At 41.9% G+C, this 19,307-nt stretch overlaps 2 protein-coding genes across 6 annotated transcripts in view; one reads left to right on the top strand and one right to left on the bottom strand.

Moving 5' to 3' along the window:
• The window catches only part of ppfibp2b (PPFIA binding protein 2b), a 42,544-nt gene extending 41,822 nt beyond the window's left edge, over nt 1-722 (bottom strand). For 4 of the 5 annotated variants that reach the window (XM_076141985.1, XM_076141984.1, XM_076141983.1 and 1 more), the window contains exon 1: nt 545-722. In XM_076141985.1, coding sequence (XP_075998100.1) covers nt 545-588 — 44 coding nt within the window. In that variant the 5' untranslated portion in view covers nt 589-722. Of the gene's footprint in view, nt 1-500 lie in introns of all 5 variants that reach the window. The other variant, XM_076141982.1, reaches the window with a different exon arrangement.
• A 3,947-nt stretch (nt 723-4,669) lies between these two features.
• Nucleotides 4,670-19,025, top strand: bmal1a (basic helix-loop-helix ARNT like 1a). The gene is made up of 20 exons (XM_076142187.1): nt 4,670-4,804; nt 8,837-8,995; nt 9,967-10,030; nt 10,612-10,759; nt 10,992-11,012; nt 11,225-11,257; nt 11,554-11,583; nt 11,728-11,885; nt 12,184-12,263; nt 12,887-12,979; nt 13,084-13,201; nt 13,338-13,487; nt 14,782-15,028; nt 15,129-15,235; nt 15,332-15,482; nt 15,600-15,679; nt 15,833-15,941; nt 16,038-16,131; nt 16,272-16,365; nt 16,590-19,025. Exons 3-20 carry the CDS (start codon nt 9,985-9,987, stop codon nt 16,745-16,747), a joined length of 1,917 nt encoding a protein of 638 aa, XP_075998302.1. The 5' UTR covers nt 4,670-4,804; nt 8,837-8,995; nt 9,967-9,984; the 3' UTR covers nt 16,748-19,025.
• The last annotated feature ends 282 nt before the right edge of the window (nt 19,026-19,307 follow it).

Consider the following 19,307-nt stretch of genomic DNA (forward strand, 5'->3'; position numbering starts at 1 on the left):
TGTGGAAGCCTTTTAAGAATCTATTAATTACTTTCCAAATATAAGAAATAATTCATACACAAGTAGTATACACATTGTCACAAATAAAACCACTGGAGTTTATAATCAATGAGAATATTCTAATGTTTTACTTGGGCAAAGAATTAAAAGAATACCTATAAAAAAATATAAACAAAGCTTTATTTTGAAGAAACTATGCCATGTGATCCATTTGCTTAACTCAACACACACACACACACACACAAAGATAATGAAATGTCCACAAGATCTTGCCAAACTAAAATTCGTGGTTCCGTCTCATTAAGGTAAAAAAAAAAATGTAAAACAACAAAACAAAAATCTCCACACTCAAAAAAACAAACAAGCAGCCTATACCCGTCAGACTTGTTGTTGCACAAAACAGTATCTTATAAGTGAACTTTATATGTTCCCTGCTGTATCATAATACTCGTGGTAATTACTTCAGTAACTAAATGAGTTTCCTGCAGTAAAACACAAACCTCAAATTTGTCATTAGAGAAACAGGCCGTCACAGCAGACTTACAGTGTCGGACTCCTCTGAATCCTCTCTGCTCCACGTCCTTTCATTGAGTTAGGAAACACACACACAAACAAACACACACATACATACACACACACACAAACACACACACACCCACACTTCTCTTCCTCTCACACACGAACACACACCGCGCTGTTGAGGTGAGCGTCGTCTCTCCGTCTATGCGCTTTGCTCTGCAGCGCCAATCACCTGCCTTGTGATAGCCGTGGTGCGTTCACTGTCTCTTCGGAAAGCCTCATCTTCCTCTTGTTGCGTGTTCCAGATAAAAAAAACTTCACATAGTAGGGTGAATTTCATGCGTTTCCATTCACCTGGACAGTGCATTCATCAGTTGTTTTTATTAAAAAGGCTTACTAATCATATAATTGCTTTGTACCATATACATTCTGAATAGATGTATCACTTGCTGACATTTTAAACATCAAATGCACAGAATGCCGATGAGGATGCTGAAATGAATGTAGGATAATTATATATCATAATACTAAATACATCATTATCATTGAGATGTAGAACCTCCTTGAAGTATGAGGAAATAATTCAAATTGTCTGTTAATCCATTACTGGTTTCAGTACAATATGTTTGTCATATACAGTATCTTATAGTACAAATACGGGAAGAATTGAAATGGTGACGTCACACCAAGCAAACAATTAATATTTTGTTTATGTTTTGACATACCAGCAGTCGGCGTCTTATACCCATAATATAAATATAACCTCTAAATACCCCCATTCTTATTTACAACTTTGCTGAAATATTAAATGAACGCAAAATGATATCTTTGTTATCCAGAACGCTCACATTCCGAACGGAACACCGCTCGATTTAAGACGACTCCATACTGCCATCTAGCGACACTATCAAGTGTTCCTCTTGTTCCTCGTTAAACTACAGGTGCATCTCAATAAATTAGATCTGGTATCTTCCTCATGATTGTGTCGTCTACTGAACCAGATTGAGAGACATTTTAAAGGCTCGGGAAACCTTCACAGGTGATTTGATTATGAGCTGATTAGAGTGTGACACCATGAGGCTACAATATTGAACTTTTTCACTATATAATAATTTTCTGAGATACTGAATTTGGGAGTTTTCATGAGCTGTAAACCGTTATCATCAAAACTAAAACAAATTAAGGCTTGAAATTACAGAAATAAATTAACTTTTCCACGATATTCGAATTTATTGAGATGCATCTGTAATCACGATTGTGCGTGCATGTGTGTGTGTGTGTGTGTGTTACCGGTGAAACCTGTGTTTATGCAAAGGAAAAAGCAAGTCAGATTAGATTTTCCTTGATACTTCAGGTGCATAACAACAAAACATAACACTGATGCCCATACTAATTTCTGTGTTTTGTTTGCATGTTTGAGTATTGTACCACACTGACTTCTTTTGTTTAATTATCTTCTTTTTTAAATTGGCAATGGAGTCAAGAGTCATTTGCAGTGACCCTGCATTGCTATCAACAAGATTATCAATCGGGATGGACTAAAATCAGAATAAGAGTCATTGATATGGTGTTGAATGCAGCACCATATATGCCTGAATTAAAAATGGCTGCGTCTCAGGAGGAATGTGACTATTAATATGACTGTGGGCAGTGGATTCATTTAAGATGACGTAAACATCATGAGTCAGCCACGTTTCAGTTAGACTAATGTTGTGCTATTGCATAAGTTGTATTCATTTTTATTAGGTTTTCATGTTTAACTATCTCTTCTGTTTGCGGCTGATTCAATTGAGATAGTTGGTCGGGGGACAGACACAGCTCCTACACGTATTTGGGTGGGTATCTGTTGTAATGGACACCACCTCCACCACCATGATGACATGCGGCTATATGACATCACTGGTCAGATTGGGGAGGGGCCAAGAGAAAACTACGGAGTCCGACATTGTTTGATAAACCTAGTACACTCCGGCTTTACATTTATTTGAGTGACTTCCGATTGGCGTAATCTGGTGTCTGTTGGAGACGTTAAGCGGTTGGTGGGCCGTGGGTTTCTGCTTAGGTCTGTGCTTCCTTCAGACGGTCACCCAGCCGCCATTGTTTCCCAGCTGCTTGGCATCTACCGGGGGAGTAGTAGGAGATATATCTGCTAGGCTGGCTAACTATCAGAGCTACTGATTTGAGATTTGGTGCGGAGCCGCACGTCAAACTCGCTACGCCTCACCTCCAGCGCTACAAATAAACTACATTTATTACAAGTACCATTATCACTAAAGGAGGTCCAAAATTAACTTAAATTATTGTAGAATTGAGAAAGTTCAGAGCAGCCTCAGAGCTTTCGTTGAAACAGCTGGCAGCCGGAAATGATACGGTATGCTTAGCGGAAACAGGAAGGCGGAGTCTGAGGCTGTCTCAAGGCTTTGTGTTTGTGTTTATGTTTTGTGTGTAATTGTGTAAATTTAACATTAGTTTCTCTACCACTCCTTGATAATGCTTTTTATTTAACACAACTATGCTTCATTTTGTCTTTGGACTTTAATGAGGCATTTGCCAATGTATATACCCCAAGCATGCAATTATCTGTCAAGAAAGATGACATTTAAAATGAGAACATTGCTCAGAGGAAATGTTTGAAGATTGGAGTCAGGCCTGATGAGCGGGTTTCTGCTCGTGATATCGCCATAAATCATCGTCAGGACGTGCCTCATATTACACGCAGTGCTGTGACATCAATTTCTGCCTCTGCTCTTAAATGTCATCACCTCATTGACTGGTATTCTCCACCAATTAGGTTACATTTTAGTTTGTGTTTCTTTAATTGTTTTAGCTGTTACTGAATCATTTCAGCAGTCTCTCCGGTGAATATGCTTGTAACCTGACCTCTTGGTGTTACCTCAAATAAAACATATATCACATTTTGCATAGATCTGAAGTGGACAGGGGTGTGGATTTGAAATGCAGTCATAAATGTATTGACCTGAGACTCGACTTGACAAATTTAAAAATGACTTGCAACGTGACATCGATGCATTTTGACAAGGCCTTTCTAAAACCAAAGACTATACATCTTTTTAATTGTAATTTCTATATGTATTTTCACTGAATATAAAGTTTATTTGAAATGTAGTAACTGAAAATTTTGGAAACATCATTTTATTAACACATTACGATGCATTAATAACAATTCAGTTTTAGGACTTTTTAATTCAGCGCATCATGAAGTAGGATTCTCTTATAGCGTTTTCCAGACAGAGCAGCGAACGAAGAAGCGGTTTGATACACAACGTAGATAAAGTTCAAGTTTCAAGTTCAACTTTCGTTTTATTTGTCATATGTATAGTTCACACAGGGTTCATAATACAATGAAATGCTTATGAGGAGAGACTGGGTCACAGCACAACGCAAAAGAATGACAACAATAAGATAATAATAATACAATAAGAAATAATACAATAAGATAAAAGATAACAACACAGAATAAGTGGCAGTGAGTTTTTGTAACATAAAGTAAGATCTATGTAAAAGAAAAATGTATACAAAATAAGGTGCAATATACATAAATACGGTTCTGGACTGGATAGTGTAATTTGGGCAGTAAGAAAATGTTTTAAATAAATCAGAATCAGAATCAGAAGAGCTTTATTGCCAAGTCAGGTTACAGTGACACAATGCCACACTGACACCCTTAAAGATTGAAGAACCTGATTAGTATTACATGGTGTACTAGATACAGCTTTATGGTCACAATCAGTCACAGCAAAGTCAGATGCCTTCTTACAGAGGAGAAATATGATTTTTGCCATGACATCAGCCATGACACTAACAACCTACGTGCTCAGTTATATCAAGTAAGAATTAAAGTCTTAAACATTGCCGATATGCATCACAGTAAGTCAATAGACCAGATGGGCGACATAAATCAACCTTAAATGCTAGGTATTAGGCAAAAGGCCAACTTGTTAAAGCCAAGCCTGCTCCTGTTGCCCGTGTTCACACGCACACACATGACGCGCGTCTGCATTCCGTTCTTCCCCGACGTCGATTGGTTAAACTTCACGTCCGTCACTAGTTGCCTGCCTGAACTGTTTTCTGATTGGCTAGAGGGGCGCCCATGGTGGTTCCACAACAGCCATTGGTTGGAAAACTAGGTTAGTGGTCCGACAGGCATGACGATGAATAGAAACTGGGTCACCGATTGAAAAGCGTTTATGTCACAATTCTATGGGTCGCTATTACATTTTACCCCGTGGCTTTAAATGGATACATTAATCTTTGCGGATATTTGGTAAGTACAAAATGGAAACAAGCACACAGACTGTTGTTTTTGCACCTCGGTTGGAGTTCGTGCGGCTTGTGCGTGATGGTTTTACCGTCGATCTTTGTGGTCATGTCAGTGTGGTTTTCTAGAGCAGGAGAAGGTACACTAGCTAGCCTGCAAAGTCCTGATGTATGCTAATATTAAACAACGCGGCGTATAAAGGTAGAGAATTCGCCCACGGGTTGTTGTCAGGCAAGGTTCGAAAATACCCGAGCCCCAAAGACAGCGCCTGTTTTCGGTGAGTACCAGCGGACAGTCTCGCTAAATGTTTTCATAACGTACGGATAAGTGAACGATGCTAACCAAATGCTAATAGGCTAGCAATGTAAACAGGCCTCGGTTGGTTTCTTCGACAGCATCCACTCGGAAGCTACCGTTTGTTTATCTGTTCGACCTGTGATAGGAGACATCATCCACATCTTATCTATGTCGTTTTTGGTAATTGAATAGGGTTAAAACAAGCATGTCAGTGTCTCTACGTAGACGTCGCTGCTTTGGGGCTCTCTGCCTGTCACCATAAGCCCCCAGTTGTTGTTGTATAATAGGTGCAAGGAGCCGCAGACTCCATGAGGAATGTTCGCGCTTTGGATCAGCAGGTTTATGTCATATAGTTGCAATTCACTTCTGGAATACGAATCTGTGAAATACGAATGTTGATTCCCCCCGCTACAAGTGGTTAACAATTCCTTTCTTAATGGAATAATTTTAGTTGACATGTGTTGCGAGATCATGACTAATGGTAATCAGACTGCCGTGATTTTAAGATGCAAATTTCAATTAAATCAACCACCCCCATGTGTGTCTAGAAGGCGTAATGGTAACTAGGAAAATCTGGGCAACTGTGACGTCTGTTGACATCTTGTTAGAATAATGTATTCATTGACTCTCCTTCGACAACAGCTTTATTTACACAGCTGCTTTCCTCTTAACAGGTGGAGTAGTGGTGTCTTACTGTCCTTTAATTTTACCTGCAGCAGTATTATCAGGAACCTTTACACACAAGAAGCCATCTGCCATGAACTTCAGACTTGGACTGATGAGTGTTGCTATAGAAAGGTTTCTTCCTCATTAGGAGTGCTAATCATTGTTGATAGGTTGCTGTTACAAAAGCATTTTTGAGAGCAGTGCTTTGTTGTGAACCCAGTGCTGTTGTGATAAGCGCAGTTCATTTGTTTGACAGCTGTAAATTACCCACTTCCTTATAAAGGTGAGATGCCAAGCTGTGCATAATCATCATCATTATGTTTCTTACCATAATGGCATCAATGTATTTATTGTCATTCTGTTTGCAGTCACAGAGTAATGCTGTGAAAACACCACTGTATATATAACAAACACAAATAAGAACACATTGACTGAATTGTTGTTGACATATATTGTTAAATGTTGTGTGCAGTTAAGATAAATATATGCAATGGTAAATAGCATCACTGGTGATCTTTCATAGGATTTGATGATGGTTGATAGACCAGGAGTCATGTGACAACAGACTCAGAGTGAGACTTAAGAGTCCCTGTGGTGGACAGTAGTATGTGTACGAGTGTATTGGGTGACGTCAGAGCTTCTGACAGCTGTGCATTTGCAAGCACGTCCTGAATTTTATAAGATATAGTAAAAAATATAGTTTCTGAACTAAATTGGAATCTTGTTGAAGTTACCTGCAGCTCCTTAATACCTCATTAATACCCTGGAAGAGCACCCACAGTTTAATAGCACCAGTGGTAAAGTTTGTAGAAGCAATTATTACATTTCTGGTTTAATTTCTGGTGTAATACGAAAATACTTCACAGTTTTTTATTCTTCATACACTTGTGGCCTCTGGTAGCAGTTATGCTAATTGCAGAGCCACTCCAACATGGTGTTCTCAACCTTCACACACAGGTCACACACACACAGGTCACACACACACAGGTAAATATTAATCTTGTTGAACTGATTTTTACTTGCACTTCATATATTCATAACTGAGTTAAAAGCATGACACAACACAAACCTCTGTCCTTTTGACACCATAAACAATCAGACAGCATTCAATAATCCCATTCACTAGATTACAGTCATTTGTTTTCATTTTGTAGTCAGGCCAACTCACACAATTAACATTAAATAGCACTACGTGATCAAATCTGTCGGGCGTAGATGCCATCCTTTATGTTGGTATCCATGTTGGTATCCAAATGATGTCATTCTGATTGGCTTGTTTGAGTGAATAGTGAATCAGCGGCCAGCTGCCTGCGTCAGTGGTTCAGTGGTTCAGTGGTTCAGTGGTTCATGAGCAGGCGTTTGCTGGCTGCTTCCCTACCGAGTTGGCGTCGAGTATAAAGGAGGGAAATGAAGCTAGATGGCTTGCTGACTCACTGACAGAGTAGAAGTAGGTGGTGGATGGAAATTGAGGCTAGCTGACCATAGAGACTGACTGACCCACTTTCTTCCCCAGCACGAGTTTCTTTCAGTGTTCATTTCGTGACACAGTAGTTTTTCCTCCCCATTCCCCTCCTAGCCCAGAGCTTTGTCCCAGTAAAGAGGCTCACCAAGGGCTTTGTGACCCAGTACACTGCTGCGCTGCCTGCCTCCTCAACAATGCGTCTCCAGCTCGCATGTTGTTGTCACTTCTCCCACCCAGAGAGAATGCTGTGCAGATTAAGCATGTTGATGACCTACAAAATGTGTTTTTCACATCACCTTACAATAATTAATTGGGGTTGTATATCGGCTTCTAAACTGCTATCATTTTCTTAATTTTCTGAAAGCACACAGTGCCTTCCTTAACCCCTGTCTCACTTTATATTTCTGTTATTGATCTTTGTGGTTTGTTATTTGGTATGTTGTAAATGCAGTCAGTAGAAGAATCGGTCCTCATTTTCCCATTCATTGATGTGACAGAAAGGTGGCTGATCAGCAACATAGCAGCTCAACTTAACATCTCTAGTCTAGTGTTTTCTTTATTTAGGCAAGGCAGTAAATCTGTGTGCTTTTCCTATGCCATTCAAGTGTTGTCTTGTCAGTCTTGTCTGCACTCCTAGATTGAACCATTGATGACTGCAAAGGAGAATGTTTTTTAGGTGCCTCAATAGGCTGCAAGGTCGTTATTCCTTTAACACAGATTTTGAAGAGGAGGGGTAATAATGGTGCTGCAGTTTTGAATGACCTGGATAGAGACGTAATACTCAGAAGGAACTCTGACGTGTGGACTTCTCACAGTAGCAAGCTCTATTCATGTCAGTGACTGCCTGACCGTGGCCCTGCCGCCAAACCCACCGGCACGGGAAAGCTGATGCATGTACAGCGGGTAAAATAGATATTGAACACGTCACTATTTTTCTCAGTTACTATATTTGTAAAGGTGCTATTGACATGAAATGTTCACCAGATGTTGGTAGCAACCCGAGTAATCCAAGTAATTCTCAGTAAATATTTTTACTGGGAAAAATGGTGACGTGTTCAATACCCGCTGTATTTTTCCCTATTCTGCCACTGACGTTTGGCAAAAATCACACCTATGTCAGCTGCAGCTAGCCACCGGCCAATCACAATGAAGGGGCTTAGATCACCAGTGTGACTTAACAGCAGAGACCATGGAACAGCTGATCATGTCTTTATTGAGAGAATCTTAATTATATGATAACTTGTCAAGTTGGTTTCTAAACACGCAAATGTTCTCATTACTACAGGTGTTGGCTCAGGCTTCAGCCATAATATTCTTATTCCCACATGACAGGAAATATGGATTGAAACATCGAAACCCTCCTGAAAAGTCAAATTTAATGTAATAAATGTTATGGAACTCTGCCTTAGCGAAAGCCATTATCTTTAGCACTTGCTGTGGTTGGTGGTTCTTGGTGTCCACAGGCCTTAAGAGTCTCGTCATATTCAGTCGAGTTATGCTTTCATTTGTGCAAGAATAGGAAAAGGGCAAATGTAACGGCGTTGTTTTGTTTTTAATCAAATGCTATCATTTGCACTGTGTGATCTGTTGTGTATCTGTGTGTTCTCTTAAAGATCAAATCATACCGAAGGGGGGGATCACATTGAACCGGATGAAACTAGGTCAGACCAAATCCAAACAGACAGACAGAGACCAGACCCGAAACAGAGAACACCGGCAATCGTGACCATACCAGGCCAGTCAAGGAGGCCTGCTCCAGTTGAACTATCCAGGTAACTGAAACAGCTCTGTCCTCCGAGCACAGTCTGTTCCCACTCCCACTCATATTTCAGAGCGGTAAATCTGAACCAAGCAAGGCCTTTTGATCTCATCTACCGCACTGCTCCAGTTTGGCTCTCTGTGAGAACAAGTGGGCTGAAAAGGAAAATCTGCTGTGCCCTTATGCTCATTAAGAGAGAGCGCCAACTGATTTTGACAATTACAGAAAAACACACTGTATCCCCGGGTTCCTGTGGATTCAGGTTTGTTCAGTACCTGATGATACTGTTGCATTGATCCTAGATCTGCACTTAACAAACCTCTCTTCACTGTTTGGGGGAAATGTCTGATTTTGTCTCTGTCTAGCCACTTTAAGTGCTGCACCAGACAAAATACCACGCAATCAAATTGACTGAAAATTGGCAGAGGAAGAGTAAGAAGGAGATTAAACTGTTTAGGACTAGCAGAACGCTTATTTCAGCACATATCTAACCTGGAACAAAAGGAATAGGAAGGTCCAAGGCTGGAATGGGGCTTTGAACCCACGACCTTCTGGCTCTGAGGCATCAGTTCTAACCACTGATCAGATAAAGTACTGCTTTATATGAGCTAAGCTTAAGTCTTGAATAATTGTCAGCATTCTTGGAAATGTTGCCAGACAAAAAAAATGGGTTATATTCAGTTTAGGATGTGTTACAGCTAGTGTGTGTTTCTGTGTGTGGAGGTACAGAGATAGTAGTTTCTTCCTGTTCACCCATGACCTAGATGCTGTGATGGTTTGGTCCGTGTGTCTAGGCAACCATTGTTTGTGTGTGTGTGTGTGTATGCATGCTAGGTTTGGCTTTCCTCTGTTAGGCCTCTTCTCTGTTTTCTTCCAGTCTGTAGATATTTGTGTGATGTTGCAGAGTGATAAGATGGCACCACCTTTACCAATACTGACTGGTACTTGGTTTAGTAGTAATAGTTCTATCTCTTCTGTTTACAGTAGTGGGCTTAAGATTGGATGGAAGGAGATGATTTCAACACAGACGCTGTGATGAACATCTGTGGTGAGTATGACCTTATGATGTCAGAGTTTTGATCTTGGCAGTATCTTTCTTCCATCTGTATTCTTTCATATCATGTCCAAAATGATTTACTCTTTCCCTCCCCTTGTTATCATTGGTGTGCTGGATCTGCAGTACAGAATGTAGAACCTCTCAGGAGAGTTACGAATGAAGACTTTCCCCCAAACGGAGAGGTGTCTGCACTTATCCATGAATCAGGCGCTATTGTCTTTTTGTGCAACGTAACAACACAACCACCGCCACGACAGTACAGTGTTTTGGTAGTTTTATTTTGAAGGTTAATCATTGAATAATAGGGGCTATACCACTCCTAGTTTTATTCTGAAGGACATTCTGTACACACTGTACTGTGGGAGTTTCAATCAAACAACAGAGCAGCAGACTGTAGTATCTATTGGCATGAAAAGTAATGTTGTAGGTCTTCGGTGGGGTTAAAAAGATATTCTCGATCGTCACAAAAACCGTGAGTCCCACCCAATGGCAGCGTGCGTTATTCCACAAGTCAACTCCTTTTTAAAAAGAAAAAAAGGGCCCGAAAGAACAGTTTGTTCTTTTCCCCGCAGATGACCTGATGGCAGACCAAAGGATGGACATCTCGTCTACAATGACTGACTTCATGTCCCCCGGCTCCACCGACCTCATCTCCAGCTCCATCAGCACACCTGGCATGGACTACACCCGCAAGAGGAAGGGCAGCACCACAGACTACCAGTAAGGAGCCCAGGACAGGAAGGGAGGGGAGGGGAGGGGAGGGGCAAAGTTATCCAGTCTGTAGGATTCATTGGTTCATATAATAACTGACTGTCCGGCCAGTCCCGTGTTGTTAAATTGTTAAATCCATATTATTGAACCTTCAGTGCTGCTTTTTTTTTTTTGCCACCATAAACAATTCACTTGTCAATGACTATGTGAGAAATTAATGACTTTGTTTTTATCTTTGCAGAATCGATGGCTTCTCCTTTGAGTAAGTTCATGCATAACTCATACAATTGGTTGATGTATTGCAATACAGACAAATATCTAAAGTTATAAGGTATTATTGATTATCCACCCTGAAATAATGAATACACCAAAAAAACAAAACAAAGCTACTGAACCCTATAAACTCAGATGGTGAAAGTATTGATTATTCGATAATACTCTGAAGTGCTGACAGTCTTCTTTCTTATTGTTTAGTGACATGGACCCGGACAAAGATAAACTGGGAAGGTAAGAAACCATCACAACCATGGTGACTCACCTGAATCTTTCATTTTCCGCAAGTCTAAAGGGATTCTATCGTACAAAATACTGGAAAAGTAATGGATTTTGTTAATGTTTTTTTTTAGAAATTGTGTGATTTTGTGATACCCATTCTCCAAAACATTTTTAGGCTTGTAAACGTCATGGAAATGTAAATAATCATAATCTTGACGAGTTGAGCTAGAAACTGAGGAGGAGGAGGAGAAGAAGCAGAACTCTTTAGTACTGTCTCCATAATGTTTCTTCATTTTTTTCCTTTCTAGTGACCAACAAGGCCGGATAAAGAATGCCAGGTACAAAATCTCCCTCCCTCTCTCTCTCTCTCTCTCTCTCTCTCTTATATGAATAGCTGGTAGTGTAGCCTAAGTGAGGTTTCTGCAGATATAGATACACTTTAAATCCACTAATGTCTTATCCATTCTTCTGCGTCTCCACAGAGAGGCCCACAGCCAGATTGAGAAGCGTCGGAGGGACAAGATGAACAGTTTCATCGACGAGTTGGCGTCTCTGGTGCCCACCTGCAATGCCATGTCTCGTAAACTGGATAAGCTCACTGTCTTGCGAATGGCTGTCCAGCACATGAAGACCCTCAGAGGTGAGGATGAGCTAGTAAACAAATCACTGTTGTCAGTCAAACTATTTAGAAAAGTAGTTGGGACTGTATCATGGAGTATAATGAGAGAGAATGCTCACTAACATGGGATTGTCCGATCTTGGTATGGGAAATTCTGGGTTCATAGAATTCATAGCAGCTTAATACTTTGCCCAGGATGCACATGCAAGTAAATAAATGTTCTTTCTGAATACAAATTCTAAATTTTTAAGGTTTTGGAGTGAATAGTTGTTTTAGTGTAGAGAAATGTAATGGGTGATTTGTTTACTGTTTTGTTTAGGTGCAGCCAATCCCTACACAGAGGCCAACTATAAACCTGCCTTCCTCTCAGATGATGAACTGAAGCACTTGATACTAAGGGTGAGTGCAACACTCCTGATTAATTAATGGTCATATTCCAACGCATTATTCAATCTAGATGAGCAGTTTGACAGCATCATTTGTTTTGGCAGCAATCTCTAGTGCAGTCTATTCTGTTTAATTCAATTTAATCCTTAAATTAACTGCCATTGTTGTCCGTTTGCTTTAGATACACACTTTGAAGCCAAGTTATGGCCCTTTTCCACTGCTGGGCCGAATTCTAGTTAGCTATACAAAGCTGCTAGAGTCCAAGAACAATATTGCAGAGGATGTCCAGACGCTCAGTGCCATTTGGACATACAACCAAATTCTATGCGATTTGGAGATTAATTTCTCTTTCCTAAACCAATTTGATCCGGCCTTTCATTTGGCACACGTACAACAATGTTGACCATGTTGACATCTGCAAACTAATCTGAATTTTACTGTTATTTATGTTCAAAAGTGTTATTGTAACAAAATAAAAAAGTCAGTTACTCTTCTATCAGTAGGTGATTAATCAGGTAATGGCTTAATAAGTGTCAGTTCTGTTAAGTGTCCCTTAGAGCGGTGCTGTGTACATGTAGGGTGTATTTGTAAACACCGGACTTGAAACTGTGACATTTTCTGTTTTCTAAATGCAGGCTGCTGATGGTTTCCTGTTTGTGGTCGGGTGTGATCGTGGCAAAATCCTCTTTGTTTCTGAATCGGTCTACAAGATTCTCAACTACAGTCAGGTACACTGATACTGTTTTGTTTAGTAAATAGTGGTTATGCGTTTGTCCTTTGTTTTATGGCTCAGTCATCTCTAACGTTCTCTGTCCTTCTCTCATGTCTTCAGAATGACCTGATTGGCCAGAGTCTGTTTGACTACCTTCACCCTAAGGATATTGCCAAGGTGAAAGAGCAACTGTCCTCTTCCGACACGGCGCCACGAGAGAGGCTCATTGACGCTAAAAGTAAGCAAATGCAAACACAGACTTGAACTTGTCAGAATGAGGATGCTGTTAAACAGTGATGCTCATCCTCGCACCCTGAGCTCTCTGTTCAGTATGAATAAACACTGAGGATAATATTGTAATTTCTTCATTGCAGCTGGTCTTCCAGTAAAGACAGATATCACCCCTGGGCCGTCGAGACTCTGTTCCGGGGCCAGGCGGTCGTTTTTCTGCAGGATGAAGTGCAACAGACCCTCTGTCAAAGTGGAGGACAAAGACTTTCCTTCTACCTGCTCCAAGAAGAAAGGTACAGCACTGCCATGATGGCGTCCTAGGCAAACTCTCACATCCAGGACTTAATTGCTGTGTAACAAAGTAAAGAATATTGAGTAATTGAGTAAAGAATCCATTCATTTTTCAACTTTTAGAGCAAACTGGGCACTGGCTTTCTTTCATCCCATGCACTTTTCTTTTTGAATTTTAGATGACTGTTTATAAAAGCAAGCAGCCTGATATCCTGGCGCCTCTCTTTTTAGTGCAACATCCCTGTCAGAATCAGGAATCACACCTCATTTGGCACCGCACCGTTCCCATTACACAACCAAGGCAGTTTTTTGAACACGTGTGGTTTATTTAAAGCAGCACTATGGAACTTTGTAATGTATAAAAATGTTCTCTTCACATTAACATATATATATTAGAGTAAGGCAGACTGTTCTTGTGCCTGTTTAGGTCTGGTATTTTTTAGTTCTTTAGTGAAATAAATGGGATTAGACTGAAGTTGAGGAATTGCAGATAGTGGAAAGAGCAGGAAAAAGGAGGATGAGAAGGGAATTTACTGTGAAGTGGTATTGTTCCAGATTCATACAGAGCCCTGGGAATAAAAACCCATTTTGTACCAAAAACAAAAGAGCACCGCTGTCTGGGTATTGAGTTTCCTGACGGTAACATAAATGGAAACATTGTAAACAAATAACACAACACCGGAGGGCTCCAAAAAGTCCAAAGTGCTTCTATAACCAAGCAGGTGTGGTGACGGCAAACTTCACACTCCACTGAGCTCTTTAAGTACGTTTACATACACACTAAAATGATACGGCATTAAGCAGGAGGAAGTCATGGAATTGAAGGTTCAAGCTCTGGCATGACCTGTTTTATTAGACCTGGGTTCTTTTCTAAATGTACATTTTTAATCATACACATTTTATGGTATTTTCCAACTTGAAAATTTAAATTACTTTTTGTTGTTGTAAATGACCTCTGCAGGACACATACAGTACCTTCTTGGCCCACCAGGGGGCGCGGTCCACACTTTGAGAAACCTTGCTGTACTCTAGTCTATGTTGGGTTGTGTTACATTTAGTTGTCAGGTTTTTCTTTCCCTTTTATGTAGAATTTTCTAGTCTTAGATGTGGATTTGTAAATCTTGTTCCATGGCAGCATGAGGTATGACTCAGCCAATCAGATGTGACTGTGGGTTGTGTAAGATGTCAACCCTCCTCTTTAATGAACCGGAAGCCTCTCCTGTTGTCCACACAGCATGCGGCGCTGTCACGGTGTCGTATTAATAGCTCCAAACTTCCCGTCTCTCCTCATCACAGCGGACCGTAAGAGCTTCTGTACCATCCACAGCACCGGCTACCTAAAGAGCTGGCCGCCCACCAAGATGGGTCTGGACGAGGACAACGAACCCGACAACGAGGGCTGCAACCTGAGCTGCCTGGTGGCCATCGGCCGCCTGCACCCCCACATCGTACCCCAGCCCAGCCTGGCCGACATCAGGGTGAAGCCCACCGAGTACGTCTCCCGGCACGCCATCGACGGCAAATTTGTCTTCGTTGACCAGAGGTGAGGCTCGTGGAAATAAGTGTGGAGGCCAGGATTTGTATTTTGTTTCCATAGTATTGCATATTAAATAATTGTAATCAATCTCTCTCTTCCTCTCCAGAGCCACAGCCATCCTTGCCTACCTGCCACAGGAGCTGCTGGGAACCTCCTTCTACGAATATTTCCACCAAGATGACATCGGCCACCTGGCAGAGTGCCACAGACAAGGTACCTACAAACGTTTAGTAGATCTGAGTGACGGAGTGGATGAGGCGTGCTGTGTGTACATTTGCGGTGACCTCATGTTCCCGTCTGGTCCCACAGTGCTCCAGATGAGGGAGAAGATCACCACCAACTGTTACAAATTCAAGATCAAAGACGGCTCCTTCATCACGCTGAGGAGCCGATGGTTCAGCTTCATGAACCCCTGGACCAAGGAGGTGGAGTACATCGTCTCCACCAACACCGTCGTGTCGTAAGTACCAGAGTGTACAGATACACACACACCTAATGGAATTATTTCAAAGAAGGAGAAAAATCTAATGTATCCTCTTGTGTAATATTCTAATTCATTTATATTCCCTGTCTCCAGGTGTCCGATGATGGAGGGATCAGACTACCCTCAGTCTGCCGCCTCTCCACAGAGTATGGACAGCGCTCTCACATCAGAGGGTAAGACGTCACCCAGTCTGAAATATAAACACATCGGCTCTTTGTGGGAGAAAAACACATTTCTCCCAGCGTGGTGAATAATTCAGTGTGCAGTGTGAGTTAAGCTCCCACACGTCCCTGAGTGTGCCGCTGTGTGTTGTGTGGGTTCGGTAGGTGGAGGGCGGCGAGCTCTACAGACGGTGCCCGGAATCCCCGGCGGCACGAGAGCGGGAGCCGGCAAGATCGGACGCATGATCGCCGAGGAAGTGATGGAGATCCAGAGGTGAGGATAAGATGAAGACGTTGTTTCAGTTCAAAGAGAGATTCTCTTCAATCGAGCGTGTGCGTCAATGTTAAGCATCCGTCGTTTCTTTCTCAGGATTCGAGGCTCTTCTCCCTCCAGCTGTGGGTCAAGCCCTCTGAACATCACCAGCACCCCGCCCCCCGACACCTGCTCCCCAGGGGGCAAGAAGGTAACACACACACACACACACACACACACACACACACACACACAGTTATGATATTAACTATAGTATAGTTTTGTAACCCTGATCTGAACACTGGAGACATGCATGCGCTGACTGAACACGGTCTGTGTTTGTGTTGGTAGATCCAGAACGGAGGGACACCTGATCTGCCCAGCACAGGGATCCTCCCTGGACCCGACTCTGTGGGCTACCCCTACTCTAACCAGTCCATCATGAGTAAGTCTCTTCCTCTCACACACACACACACAGAAATGACAACGATACAAGGTGCAGAGGTGAAGCTATCAGGACAGACGAGGCCGGCAATTCAAAGCAGAAAGTCAAATATTTTCCTCTCTCTGTTTTGGTTTCTACCTCCTGATCCAACGCTGGCTCCACCCTCAGCCTGTTTCCGTCTCTCACTAAACTCTCTAAATGTCCCCCGCTGTCCTCTTGTCTAGGTGATAACTCCCACCTGAGCATAGACATCATGGACGAACCCGGTTCCAGCAGCCCCAGTAACGACGAGGCAGCTATGGCGGTCATCATGTCCCTGCTGGAGGCCGACGCCGGTCTGGGCGGACCGGTGGACTTCAGCGACCTGCCCTGGCCGTTGTGAGATCCGGAACGGGGGAGCGGACAAAGATATTCCCTCTTAGCACCAGAGTCACTGATGGAAATAATTCAGTCCTACACTTTGCACAGAGCGAAACTCTAAAAAAAAAAAGAAAAATCTCCACAGTAACAAGGTATTGAATCTGACAGGAAGTGGCAAATCAGGGAGTTCTTCATCTTCACTTCACCTTTCCATTCACTGCATTCTGTGGGTGAAGGATTGAATGCCGGAGTTTCATCCTGGCAAACTTTAGAAGCAAAAAGAAAAAAAAGTAGTGGGAAGTAACAGGAGGCAAAAGCGGTTCAAATCCCGTGTGTTGAACACTTGAAACAGGACTGCGGTGCTAACATGCAGGCTTTAGTGACTGAGCTCTGTCCAACGGTGGCTCTGGGTCGGGTCAGGCCAGAACCCCAGACACCAGCACAGGACTCAGATGTTGGTGGGGGGAGCCCTTGATTTCTGCCGACCCTCTCAGCTTCTCACTGTACGTTCAGGAACGTCCTCTCAGCCAAAACAGGACGTCACACAAACGCGGCCCTTAAATGAGCGTTTTAGCCAGCCGACACCCAAAACCTGCACTCCTTCTGAACTCACCTGGGCGGTACGGGAGAGTCCTGAATTCACAAGCATGCGAGGACAACTGGGCCCCTCGAATCAGCCACTGAAAAGCTGTTTCTATTAATTGATTAACATGAATATTAACACCTAATATAACTCATACTACCTGATACACTTCATGGCTAGAGGAATTAACCGGAAGTGTTGCTGTTGCTGGCAGTGAATCATGCAGCCGTCCTCTGCGGTGAAGCTCTGAGAGACGTTACAAAGACAAATCAGAACAAACAGAAGAAATGAGGTTGATTCAATGTCAAAGGTCTGTACGCAAATTTACAAATCCTATTTTGGCCAAGGCTTAGTTTCTGACTGTTGGTTGTTATAGTTTGTATGCATGGTTTTAGTTTGTGGCCTATATGGAAGGAGACGGATGTGAAGGAAACGTTCAACCACTGAGCCTTTGCCACAGTAGGGTTTGCAAGTGGGCACGCAGAACGCTGCTGTGGAGGAACATGACGGTCTGGTTCATGCTTCATGGAGAAACGAAAGCCACAGAGTGCAGTCAAGGTGATGTCATCATAGATATGAGCGTGTTGGTATTTCACACCAAAGCCTCTTCAAAATGTATGCAGAAGTATTTAACTCAGAGTAGAAACTTCCACAGTGTCTCATGGCGCTGACAGGCAGACTGGTAGAGGTTTAAAATTGCAAAGTGTTTTGTTTTTTTTTTTTTTGTTTTTTTTTTTTTTTTTTTCCTCTCTCATTTGGCCTACTGCCTGTTTAAAGGTAAGTGCAGTTGGAAGCATGTGGCCTTTGTTTACTCATTTTGAAAGCTTGTTCTCACAAGGCAGCAAAGGTTCCCGCCCAACTTCAGGGCCTTCCGGATATTTTTGTTTAAAAAATATACTTAATTTACTTAAGTATTTTAAAATGGCAATTGTGGGGAAGTTCCTCCACTAAAATGTTCCCGAAAGCAAATTCCAAGTAATTTCTGAAGTAAACTTGCTGAAATATGTCAGTTTGTGAAATTATAAGACAAAACAATCTGTATTCATTCTTTAAATAGAAAATATTGAAACAATTCTTAGCTGCAGACAAACCTTCTGCCTGAATCTGAAACACATTGAGCTCACAAGAAGCATGAACCAAGCTTTAATGTATACCCCCGTTTTATTTTAATGAAATATATGAATACGAGTTTTGCTCTTGACACGTAGTCTGTAAAGTAGGCAAATCAAGCGCTCCTCATGGTCTCTAAGGTTGGACCCTAGTTAGCATTGGCCTGCTAAAATGAACACTGAAGCAGATGGAGAAGCTCAGATATAATAAGACTGAGCTGCAACACCTGACTGAAATAAGCCCAACAAATCAGCAGCCTACTATGTTTATGTTTGAGTTGGAAGAAGGCAAAAAAAAAAAAAAAAATTGAATTCTGTTGCAGAAAAGGAAATTATCAGTTGGTCCTGAATTTGGTCTCATTAGCACTTATTAATTCCCACATGTACAGTGGCTCTGTTCTAGTTGTTTTCTGTTTTAATGTTTTTACTCTACACACTACAATAGTGTTCCCCTTGTTGATACCCCCCCACCTGACAATAATGTATCAAATCTTTAAATATCATGTTAAGAGTATACTTTATGCAAATATAAATGAGTATGATGAGTGTATTGTATGTATCAGCAGTGAAATATTTTTAAAATAAAATTATTTGTTTCTGTCAGTTCAGCCTGAGCCGCTCATGCTCTCATCTCTTATTCGGACAAAACAAAGACAATCATCCTGGTTTTTAAAGGTTTAAGGCGCAGGTGTTTGTCATCTCTGGATCTGGTCGCCCTTCAGTCAATTGGAACAGCCTACAGGGTGAAGTATAAAACAAATAAATAAAAGGAGGGAGTGGAGAGCTGCAAGGAGGACGAGTCTCCAGCTCTGCCACAGGAGAAGGGGGGGTGATGGGCAGCACGTTAGAGAGCAGCTCCCTCTTCACCTTGCCGCACCTCACCCGCGATG

The sequence above is a fragment of the Genypterus blacodes genome, unplaced genomic scaffold (assembly GCF_046128005.1).
Source record: "Genypterus blacodes isolate CSIRO-AG114 ecotype Tasmania unplaced genomic scaffold, CSIRO-AGI_Gbla_v1 ptg000021l_1, whole genome shotgun sequence".
Classification (NCBI taxonomy): Eukaryota; Metazoa; Chordata; class Actinopteri; order Ophidiiformes; family Ophidiidae; genus Genypterus; species Genypterus blacodes.

Coding starts and splice junctions, on each gene's coding strand:
- bmal1a (XM_076142187.1), top strand. CDS start 9,985: ATGGAAGGAGATGATTTCAACACAGACGCTGTGATGAACATCTGTG. Junction 15,029..15,128: donor TTTGTCTTCGTTGACCAGAG/GTGAGGCTCGTG, acceptor CTTCCTCTCCAG/AGCCACAGCCATCCTTGCCT. Junction 15,680..15,832: donor CAGCGCTCTCACATCAGAGG/GTAAGACGTCAC, acceptor TGGGTTCGGTAG/GTGGAGGGCGGCGAGCTCTA.